The sequence below is a fragment of the Scyliorhinus canicula genome, chromosome 11, assembly GCF_902713615.1.
Source record: "Scyliorhinus canicula chromosome 11, sScyCan1.1, whole genome shotgun sequence".
Lineage (NCBI taxonomy): Eukaryota > Metazoa > Chordata > Chondrichthyes > Carcharhiniformes > Scyliorhinidae > Scyliorhinus > Scyliorhinus canicula.
Window position 1 is genome coordinate 21,026,897 of NC_052156.1, and position 12,162 is coordinate 21,039,058.

General features: G+C 45.3%; 1 protein-coding gene across 4 annotated transcripts in view; it reads left to right on the forward strand.

Moving 5' to 3' along the window:
* LOC119973894 (flocculation protein FLO11) overlaps positions 1 to 12,162 on the forward strand; it is a 144,356-nt gene that overhangs the window by 39,177 nt on the left and 93,017 nt on the right. For all 4 annotated transcript variants that reach the window (XM_038812479.1, XM_038812480.1, XM_038812478.1 and 1 more), the window contains one exon: positions 9,679 to 11,599. In XM_038812479.1, the coding sequence (XP_038668407.1) occupies positions 9,754 to 11,599 (1,846 nt within the window). In that variant the 5' untranslated portion in view covers positions 9,679 to 9,753. The remainder of the gene's footprint in view (positions 1 to 9,678; positions 11,600 to 12,162) is intronic.

The following is a 12,162-nucleotide window of genomic DNA, read 5'->3' on the forward strand; positions in this document are numbered from 1 at the left end:
GGATGGAAAACAGATTAGGTGAACAATTTAACAGATTATCATTAATGATGATGGGGCGGCACGGTGGCACAGTGGTTCGCACAGCTGTCCCACATCGACAGCGACTCGGGTTCAATTCCGACCTTGGATGACTGTGTGGAGTTTGCACATTCTCCCTGTGTCTGTGGGTTTCCTCCGGGTGCTCCAGTTTCCTTGCACAATCCAAAGATGTGCAAGTTAGGTAGATTGGCCTTGATAAATTGCCCCTTAGTGTCCAAAATATGTGTAAATCAGGTGGGGCTATGGGGTACAGAGATAGGGCGGGAGAATGGAACTAGGTACGGTGCTCTTTCAGAGGGTTGGTTCTGACGCGATGGGCTGAATGGCCTCCTTATGCACTATAGGAATGATATGGTCCTATGGGAGAGGAAGTACAGATGCACCATAGAAAGCATCCTATCGGGCTGCATCACAGCCTGGTATGGCAACTGCTCGGCCCAGGACCGCAAGAAACTTCAGAGACTCGTGAACACAGCCCAGTCCATCACACAAACCTGCCTCCCATCCATTGACTCCATCTACACCTCCCACTGCCTGGGGAAAGCGGGCAGCATAATCAAAGACCCCTCCGACCCGGCTTACTCACTTCCAACTTCTTCCATCGGGCAGGAGATACAGAAGTCTGAGAACACGCACGCACAGACTCAAAAACAGCTTCTTCCCCGCCGTTACCAGACTCCTAACGACCCCCTTGTGTGTCATGATGTGGAGATGCCGGCGTTGGACTGGGGTGAGCACAGTAAGAAGTCTTACAACACCAGGTTAAAGTCCAACAGGTTTGTTTCAAACACGAGCTTTCGGAGCACGGCTCCTTCTTCACCTGAAGAAGGAGCCGTGCTCCGAAAGCTCGTGTTTGAAACAAACCTGTTGGACTTTAACCTGGTGTTGTAAGACTTCTTACTGTGGGGACCCCCTTGTGGACTGACCTCATTAACATTACACCCTGTATGCATCACCTGATGCCGATGCTTATGTAGTAACATTGTTTAACTGGTGTTGCTCTATTATGTATTTTCTTTTATTTCCTTTTCTTTTCATGCACTTAATGATTTGTTGAGCTGCTCGCAGAAAAATACTTTTCACTGTACCTCGGTACATGTGATAATAAACAAATCCAATCCAAGTACATATAAAGTGGATGTAACAGAAAACAGCTCATATTGCTGTCCTGTTTAGATCCAGGCCTCTCAGTCAATGATTGAAGTGGAGCAGTGGTCATTAGAGGGAGCCAGCTTCACGGTCAAAGGATGATGGATGTGATCTTGTCACAGGGGCTGGAACACTTGTGAAATGTTGTGTACACAAAAGGTGTTAAATGTCAGTGAACAAGAGGAGGTCAACAAGCTCATTTCCCAATGGCAAATATTTTTCGTTCTGTCTGAATGGTTCAAAGGTCAGTGCTTCCATCATCAACATTTGGGTGTGTCTCATTCAGTGTCTATTGGTTCTGTGCTTTCTTTGTATTTCTAAGTAGAACACACCCAAAAGCAAGTTGTATGTTACTGCCACTTATTCCACAACAATCACAGAATCATTACAGTGCAGAAGGAGGCCATTCTGCCCATCAAGGCTGTGCCGAACCTCTGAAAGAGTACCCTACCCAGGCCCACTCCTCCACCGTATCCCTGTAACCCCAACCAATCTTTTGACACTAAGGGACAATTTAGCATGGCCAATCCACTAATCTGCACATCTTTGGATTGTGAGGGGAAACTGGAGAATCCGGAGGAAACCAAGGCAGACACTGGGAGAATGTGCAGACTCAACATAGACAGTCACCCTAGGTTGGAATTGAACCTGGATCACTGACACTGTGAGGCAGCAGTGCTAACCACTGTGCCACCCTGCCATCCCTATATGCTATATGAAAACAAGTCTTCATTTATAGATACCATAGAACCTACAGTGCAGAAGGAGGCCATTCGGACCATCGAGTCTGCACCAACCCACTTAAGCCCTCACTTCCACCCTATCGCCCTAACCCAATAACCCCTCCTATCCTTTTTTGGACACTAGGGGCAATTTAGCATGGCCAATCCACCTAACCTGCACGTCTTTGGACTGTGGGAGGAAACCAGAGGACCCGGAAGAAACCCACGCAGACACGGGGAGAACGTGCAGACTCTGCACAGACAATGACCCAGCCGGGAATCGAACCTGGGACCCTGGAGCTGTGAAGCCACAGTGCTAACCGCTATGCTACCGTGCTGCCCCCGAACGACCATACTAGATTTCCAGAAATATAATGGAATTCAGTTGGGTTTTTAACTTTTGTTCAGCAGTTGCCATGATTATTTTTCTGATGTCAGTCCAGAATAAGCAGAATTGGGTATCACAGCTCGCCATGGTGGCATCGGAATTTATAGATTACTGACCCAAGACCATGGGGCAGAATTTTCCTAGAAAATGTCAAATGTCAGGCTCTGATTGAAAACTGGCATGTTTCTCTCCTGCCACTTTGTTTGAAAAAAGAGCAGGGGAGCATGTTTTGCAGCATCACTCTGGCCGGGTGGGGCCTCACACAGCTGACAAGCCCCGCTTGGCAGAGATCCTGGCACCCTTTATAAAGGCTGCCCCCATCTCAAAGGTCCCCTACCTCTCTCCACACCATCCCAGCAGACACCAGGACCCTCCCTCCCATAATGGGGTTCCCTAAAGGATCTGGCCCTGTCCCGGCACAGGCCCTGGCACTGACAACCTGCTGACATCCTGGCAATGCCAGGGCACTGCCCAAACATGACCCTCACCACGAATGGCCTACACTCCCCTCTGGGGCCCCCCTCTTGGTCATTACAACTGGTCAGTGTTTTTGGAAACCCGTTATGATTATCAGTAATGATTCCCATTGGTGTAACATCACATCGGTAGGGGGGAGGGGGATGATGGGGGACCACACCTGACCACCCAGAAGTAACGCCGTTAAGCCATTTTTGAATGTTTAAATCAATCCAAATCCATGGTAATCAGGCTCACACCCTCGCTGATTTTATTGCCAATGGGGGGGGGGCTGGGAAGTTCTCTTGCCGCCACAAATCTCATTATGGCCCTCGCGTGAGAATTAGCAGCCAAAACAGGATGGCAAAATGCCCAGAAAATGTTGCCCCATAACCACTAAACTAATCCACTGTTTTAATAGACAGCGATTACTGAAATTATTATGACACCATTTTCCTGATGCTTTTATTTTTTAAAAAATTGTGTTTAAATAAGTCCCCATAGCTGATGAATCAGTGCTCCTCCACATTGAACACTCATTGGGAAGCAGCACTAATGGCGGCAAAAATGCAGAACTTACTCTGGGTATGCGAGCTTCAACATCACTAAGTGTGGCTTGGTAGCAGAGCTGCTAGACTGGGTCAACAAGAGGGAAAAACTTACTTGACTCCATCCTCACTAATCTACCTGTCGCAAATGCATCTGATCCGGACAATCTTGGTGGGAGTAATCACTGCATAGTTCTTGTGGAGATGAGATCCTGCCGTCACATTGAGGATACCCTCCATCGTAGCACGGCTAAATCGCTGGCTTTGAAAGCAGACCAAGGCAGGCCAGCAGCACGGTTCGATTCCCGTACCAGCCTCCCCGAACAGGCGCCGGAATGTGGCAACTAGGGGCTTTTCACAGTAACTTCATTTGAAGCCTACTTGTGACAATAAGCGATTTTCATTTTCATTTTTCATTTCACTACCACCATGCTAAATGGGATAGTTTTAGGACAGATCTAGCAACACAAGATTGGGCATCCTTGAGGCACTGTTGGCCATCAGCAGAAGCAAAATTGTATTCAACCACATTCTGTAACCTCATGGACTTGTTCAGTGAAGAGTGCATGCCAGGCACAATACCAGGCACACCTAAAAATATGGTCAACATGGTGAAGCTACTACACAGGCCTACTTGCATGTCAAACAGGGCTACCTGCAGGTTCTCTGACAGACAGAGCTGAGTAATCCAGAACCAATGGATCCTATCTAACCTCTGCAGACCTGCCACATCCAGTTGTGAATGGTGGGGGACAATTAAACAACTCAATGGAGGAGGAGTCTCCACAAATATCCCCATCCTCAATGATGGAGCAGCCCGCACACCAGTACAAAAGACAAGGCTAAAACATTCACAACAGTACTGAAGACTTGTGCTTCAGAACCTGTTGCATCCCCAGCCAAAGCTGTTCCAGTACAGTTACAACCTGGGGATTTACATGGCAATATGGAAAATTGCCCAGGTTTACCCTGTCATGAATCTGCGTAGAAACAGCAGTAAACAGTAGAAACTTGCCCAGCAACAGCAGTAGACCGCATTCAAAAGGCTCCATTAGTGTGCGTCTCTCCCAATAATGGGATTAGAAGGAAGTTCAGATAATAATTAGGTGTGAATACTTGAGGCGAAACAGTGTCTAAACGATTGGGAACATCTATGAGACATACATTTGTTATTGTATAGTCACGGAAGTTGACCGGGGCAGACAGCCAAATACACAGAAGGCATAATGAAAGAGAAACAAAGGTATAATTGAACAAGCCCTGAGAAGCCAAGGCAGCAGCTAATATCTAGCAGTCTCTGAAAGCAGACAAGCCAGTTTCCAGCCACTAAACCGGAAAGCTAGTTTCTCCAGCTGGCAGCCCAGGGGTTAGACTTGAGTATCATCCCGGTATTGTGTGGTAACAACAAACGGATTATTTAATTTGGATATTGTTCGAGGGGAAATCTCACGGAGTTCAGGTATTGGAACATGGGGTATGTTCTATATAAACTATGTGTGTGTGTGTGTGTTTAATAATTCGTACATCTCAATTGCACGAGAGTGGAGTAGTCCTGTTTGTGTGTATTTTTCTTTTGATTCCTATATTAAATAGTCTTTAATAATTGTTATGCGATGGGCAGCACGTTAGCACAGTGGTTAGCACTGTTGCTTCACAGCGGCAGGTTCAATTCCCGGCTTGGGTCACTATCTGTGCAGAGTTTGTACGTTCTCCCCGCGTCTGTGGGTTTCCTCCCGGGTGCTCCGGTTTCCCGAAAGATGTGCTGTTAGGTAATTTGGATTTTCTAAATTCTCCCTCCATGTACCCGGGCAGAATGTGAACTGAAGGAATGGAAACGATGGGGAAACTCTCCTGGTTGGAGCCATACCTGGCATAAAGAAAGATGATTGTGGTTTTTGGAGGTCAATCATCTCAAGTCTCAGAACGTCACTGCAGGAGTTCCTCAGGATAGTGTTCGAGGCCATTCGTCTTCAGCTACTTCATCAATGACCTTCCTTCCATCGTAAGGTCAGGAAGTGTGGGATGTTCAATGATGACTGTACAACATTCATGGCTCCTCAGATACTGAAGCAGCCCATGTCCCGAAGCAGCAGGTTTTGGACAATATCCAGGCTTGGGTTGATAAATGGCAAATTTGCACCACGCAAGTGTCAAGCAATGAGAAACTTCAATAAGGGAGAATCTCACCATTTTCCATCAAATCCCTACAGTGTGAAAGGAGACTATTTGGCCTATAAAGTCTGCACTGACTTTCCGAAAGAGTACACTACTGAGGGCCACTCCCCGTTCCTATCCCCTCGCATTGATCTTGGCCAATCCACCTAACCTGCACATCTTTGGACACTAAAGGATCATTTAGTACGACCAATTCACCTAACCTGCACAATGTCCATTTGACATTCAATGGCATTAAGATCACTGAATCCCCCACTAGCAATATCCAAGGGGTTAACACTGACCTGAAAATGAACTGGACCAGCCAGGTTTAGATAAAGGATCTGGATCGGCGCAGGCTGGGAGGGCCGAAGGGCCTGTTCCTGTGCTGTAATTTTCTTTGTTCTTTGTTCTTATATAAATATTATGGCCACAAGAGCAGGTCAGAAATTCTGCAGCAACTAATTCACCTCCTGACTTCCCAAAGTCTGTCCACCATATATAAAGCACAAGTCAGGAGTGAGATGGAATTTTCTGCATTTGCCTGGATGAGTGCAGCTCCAATAACACTTAACAAGTTCGAAACTATCCAGTACAATGTAGCCCGCTTGATTGGAGCCCCCTCCACCACCTTAAACATTCAGTCCCTCCGCTGCCAGTGCACAATGACAGCATGTGTAGCATCGACAAGAGCAATCAACCTTTGACAACACCTTCCAAAACCACAATCTCTACCAACAAAGCCAATTGCAACAGATGCAGCCTGTAAGTTCTCCTCCAAAGCCACAGCCATCATGAATTGATACTATATCACCGTTCCTTTATTGTCACTGGATCAAAATCCAGGAACTTCCTTCCTAACCACACTGCAGCAGTGTGCCTGTACCTGCACCAAATAGACTGTAGTAAATCAAGAAGGCAGCTCACCACCACCTTCTCGAGGGCAAATTTGGATGGGCAATAAATACTGGCCAAGTCAGACTTGCCCACATCCCATGAAAAAAAGCTAAGATAGGGGGGAATGGATACAATGTGGATGTGCTGGTATGGCATACGTTTGTGCTGCCAACTCGTGCATTTATCTCAGTTGTGCCAAACGTTGACTGGAAACTAAAAAGTAAATTTGAGGGATAGTCCACCTCAGCCAATTTTGTTTCATGTACTGGTGCCTGGTTCTAGAGTAAGGAATGTGACCTTTTTCATTGTGCACCATGCTGGAAAATGAATAGCAAGGGTATGATGTTGTGGGCCTCTCGGAGATGTGGCTGCAAGGGGATCAGGGCTGGGATCTAAATATACAAGGATACATGTCCTATCGAAAGGACAGGCAGATGGGCAAAGGTTGCAAAGTTGCATTGTTAGTAAGGAATGAAGTTAAATCAATAGCAAGATGCGATATAGGATCAGAAGGTATAGAATCTCTGTGGGTAGAGTTGAGGAATCGCAAAGGTAAAAAGACCCTGATGGGAGTTATAGTAATAATCGCTTATTGTCACAAGTTGACTTCTGTTGTATCTTAGGATTTGATGAAGTTTTGTTTAATTTACGGTTGCCAGTTGTTGTTGAGACATTGCTGAAACTCAGTAGAAATTCAAGTTAAAAACTTGTCAGGTGCAAATAAGAATTGTTTTATTGAAGTTCATTGGTTACAACTTGAAAATGATTTAAAAGGTAGTTTGTAGACAATTTGATTTTCTTCAAAGAATCACAGGAATTATCTTCTGAGACAATAGCCTGAACACAACTTTAAAAGTCAAAGGCTGAAGTCAAAGTATGAAAATGAAATAGGAATACAGAACTCTTTTCTAATTCTCTTCCTTTACTTTCTCTCTCTCTCTCTCTCTCTCTTAATGTCTTGTTCTCTTTGTCTCTTTCCTGTCTCTTTCTGTCTTTCTGTCTTTCTTTCTTCTTGTCTTTCTTGTCTTCTTGTCTAAAATGGTGGCCAAATCATCCATGGATATACTCTTTCATATCTGTCTTAAGCGATCCGATCACACCCCAATATAATCCTAATTGGTTTAAGCTATATTCAAAACACATTTGATTTGATAACAAGCCATCCATCCTCCCAATGCAACGCCACTTCCAATTGTTGCTTATCTGCAACAATTAAGACATTATGTCATCTCATCATGCTATTATTCCGAAAATATAAATGAAACTGTATTTTGACACAGTCTAAAATGTTTCGGCTTGCATACGTTATGGAATGTGGTTCAGGCTGTTATCACAAGTGGCCAGAAATCAGAACAATGGAGCCTTTAATTATACCACCTTAAAACCCATGGGATTTCGCTGCTGCCCTTGAAAGAATGTGATGTTTTTATCAGTGGTTCTGTTTTTCCCAAACACATGTCTGAGTTTGGAAGTTGTATATTTCTTTCATTTTAAAACTAGGATTTAATATTTCTGTCTTAAACAGTCTTCTTACCTATATTAAGTGTATTTAAAATACCTGACTTCTACAACTTCAATGAAGTTACTGTGAAAAGCCCCTAGCACAAGCCCCCTAGCAGTAATCAGGGTGTGGGGCAGAAAATAAATCAGGAGATTATAGGCCAGTTAGCCTGACTTTGGTCATTGGTAAGATTTTAGAGTCCATTATTAAAGATGAAATTGCAGTTCTTGGAAGTGCGTGATAAAATAGGACTGAGTCAGCACGGCTTTGTCAAGGGGAGGTCATGCCTGACAAATCTGTTAGAGTTCTTTGAGGAGGTAAGAAGTTCTTTGAGGAGGTAAGAAGAAAGTTAGACAAAGGAGAATCAGTGGATGTCATTTATTTAGATTTCCAGAAGGCCTTTGGCAAGGTACCGCATAGGAGACTGTTGAATAAATTAAGAGCCCATGGTGTTAAAGGTAAGATATTGCCATGGATAGTGGATTGGCTGACTGGCAGAAGGCAGAGAGTGGGGATAAAGGGATCTTTTTCAGGATGGCAGCCGGTGACTAGTGGTGTGCATCAGGGCTCGGTGCTGGGACCACAACTTTTCACAATATACATTAACGATCTGGAAGAAGGAACTGAGGGCACTGTTGCTGAGTTTACAGATGATACAAAGATATGCAGAGATACAGGTAATATTAAGGAAGCAGGAGGGCTGCAGAAGGATTTGGACAGGCTAGGAGAGTGGGCAAAGAAGTGGCAGATGGAATACAATGTGGAAAAGTGAGAGGTTATGCACTTTGGAAGGAGGAATGGAGGCATAGAGTATTTTCTAAATGGGGACATGCTTAGGAAATCAGAAGCACAAAGTGACTTAGGAGTCCTCATTCAAGATTCTGTTATCGTTAACGTGCAGGTTCAGTCAGCAGTTAGGAAGGCAAATGCAATGTTAGCATTCATGGCAAGAGGGTGAGTATACAAGCCAGGGATGTACTTCTAAGGCTGTATAATGCTCTGATCAGACTCCCTTTGGAGAGTTGTAAACAGTTTTGGGCCCCGTATCTAAGGAAGGATGTGCTGGCCTTGGAAAGGGTCCAGAGGAGGTTCACAAGAGTGATTCCTGGAATGAAGAGCTTGTCATATGATGAGCGGTTGAGGACTCTGGGTCTGTACTCATTGGAGTTTAGAAGGCTGAGGGGGGATCTTTTTAAAACTTACAGATTCTGCGAGGCCTGGATAGAGTGGATATGGAGAGGATGTTTCCACGAGTAAGAAAAACTAGAGCCATAGGATACAACCTCAGACTGAAGGGACGATCCTTTAAAACAGAGATGAGGAGGAATTTCTTCAGCCAGAGGGTGGTGAATCTGTGGAACCCTTTGCCGCGGAAGGCTGTGGAGGTCAAATCACTGAGTGTCTTTAAGAAAGAGATCGATAGATTCTTGATTAATAAGGGGATCAGGGGTTATGGGGAGAAGGCAGGAGAATGGGGATGAGAAAAATATTAGCCATGATTGAACGGAGCAGACTCGATGGACAGAATGGCGTAATTCTGCTCCGATGTCTTATGGTGTTATGGGAGAAAATGCTCTACTGAAGCTTCGTAAGGGATTGGCCTGTGCACTGTCACAGTTCACACTCCAATAGACACAATTTCAGTTTTCATGTGAAAATGGGGCCATGTGAAAATGAACTATTATGGCTGTTCCAAAAGTGGGTGGCCTCTGAAGCTCTGGTATTTATTAATGTTTGACCTGATATATGACTATGTTAGTCATTAATAAGAGTAGCCATGTTTTCAGTTATCTGAAACTTTAATTCAGATCTTTTTCCTTTCAGGGATCAAGAAATTTCACTTCAACAAAATGAACATTTAATACTTTCAGGGGACAGAGTTGGAAGATCCGTGTGCTGATGGCGCACCAAGATGTGCTGTGGGCCTGGGGGCTGCTTCTCATCTATTCCAGTATCACTCAAGCTATGACATCACCTCCTACCAAAGAATTAGCCAATGACATTTCAATATTCAATAAGAAGTCAACCAAAATTAACTCCACTGAAGTTGAGGATAGCTTGAAGCCAGTCCCTCCCAGGAGCTCTCCCATCCGGTCTCCTCAGCCTAAGATTGAGATATCCAACAAGGAATCAGCTCATGCCAGACCTGTCTTGCCCACCCCCTCGAGCATGTCCTCTTGGTACCCGAGTTTGGCACAAAGAGAGAATGCCTTCGATTTCAGTGGAGACGATGAGGATGTAGATAGTGAGGATGATTTTGATGTTGAAGAACCAGAAAAGGACATTTTTAAGTCCGAGCAATTTATTTTCGCAAACACATCAGCTCCATTGGTCATAGCTACCAAGGTGAATGGCAATGCTGATTACTCTTTGTTGGGACCATTTGAAAGTACTCCAGATTATCAAACAATCCAGACACATCAAAACCCCATAAATTCTAAAGATGGCAACGTTGTGGACGCCGTCACTTTCTTGCAAGGGCAAACAGCGACATCTCCAAACAATCCTCCAGTTTTTGATGTTGGCACGCGCCACACAATTCTTGCGCATACGGAGACTGTGCAGGCAACGGCAAGACTGATTGTTACTCTCGGAAACCTATCTCCAACATCGACTTCGACTCCTTCAGCCACTGGTTCCTATCAATCACCTGGAAAGCAGGAGACTATTGTGCAATTTGAAGGTATACCCGATCGAGGGCTGTCTCCATCAGTTACTGGCTCTTCCCTCTCAAAAATGGAGCAAACCTTGGTTAAAAAGGGGCAAGGTGAGAGTCACCTGACTCCTGCATCACTGCAATCTGCTTCTCCATTGATCACAAAATCTGGTCATTCTCCAATAACAAGAGAAAGCTCACTAATAGTTGGCCAACCCAGTGCTGGCAATCGGATGGATTTACTGAACGTGACAGGCCCTGTAAAAACCAGTAGCCAAGACAATCGCCAACGCACTGCTAATTTTGCAGCACATGCTCTGAATTTGCCCACTTCTTCTGCCACTCAGCAGCTGGGGCCTGGGGTGGAGTGGCAAGTGACTGATCAAGCTAATCCAAGTGGGAAGTCAGGAGATACTGTTGACAGTGCGACTATGACACAACAGCATAGAACCCTATCGTATGGCACCGGCAGATCCTTGTCCGCCCATCAAACTACGCACTCGTACCCCAGCTCAGAACATGGATACGACATCTACACCAACCCAGCAAACAACATGACAACAGTCATTGAGGTGCTGCATGGCGCCCGATTCCTCAATGTTCCACGATCTGTTCCTGATGGAGGCTTCACTGCCAGGGCCGTGCTTCCCACAGAAAAAATTACCATTTCTCCAACAGCAAGACTCCAGCACCTGACCATGAAAGGTGGCAGAAGGGGAGTGACATCAACCGAGCCAACAAAAGCAGACACTTCGACTTATTTCTTGGCATTAACTGCATGGAGACGCGCACCGTCAGTAGAAACCAACTCCATTCTTACATCAGCCAGGACTATGAAGGCAGGGCACACACTGAGCGACACGTTCATGGCATCGCTGCAGACAAAACCTACAGTGCTACCTCAACGGCTCTCAGCAAGGGTCTCAAACAAAACAAACATTATTATGACCCAGCAACCTTTAACCCAGGAAGGAACTGGGGCCAAACGGACAACGACCAGTTTGAGTCTGCCCTGGGCAACATTGAAACCCCTTTCTCCCACTTCCCATCCCACCAAAATATTTCAAGTGGAGGCATCAAATGAGACAGGTGAGGTGCTGCCCTAGCCCACTTTTGACCATCTGTTCAGAAAGTCGAATGAAATATTTAGGTTTATTCTCCCTGAGCGGGCTGCAATCATTGATGCCGTATCTCGAGCTGGCTATGGGGGCCAGAACTGCATGGAGAGATTCTGCTCAGCACTCAGGTGGTCCAGACTGATCCGGTCTGTGTTTGCCCTTGGGGAATGGAAGACATGCAGATGTTAACTGAGGCACTGGAGTCTTCATAACGTCACTTTCTCAGACTCGATTGAAGGGGGGTGCGGTGGGGGGGACGTAGGGCTGTCTTCACCAATTTCTGCTATCATTGTTAGGAAGGGATTTCATACATTTTGACAAATTGGATTGTACCTCCTTGGTTTTGAAGGAAGACGGTCATGCTCACACACACACCTGTTGAGCCTGTTTTTCCTTATTTTCGATATGTATAAATACACTTGTTAATCCTGTCCCGTTAATTGGGGACAGTAACTTGCTAATCCTGTTTGCTTCGTAGGGGAAATTTACACACACACTAATTTTGTCTCCTTGTTTGGAGGTGACTAAAAAACA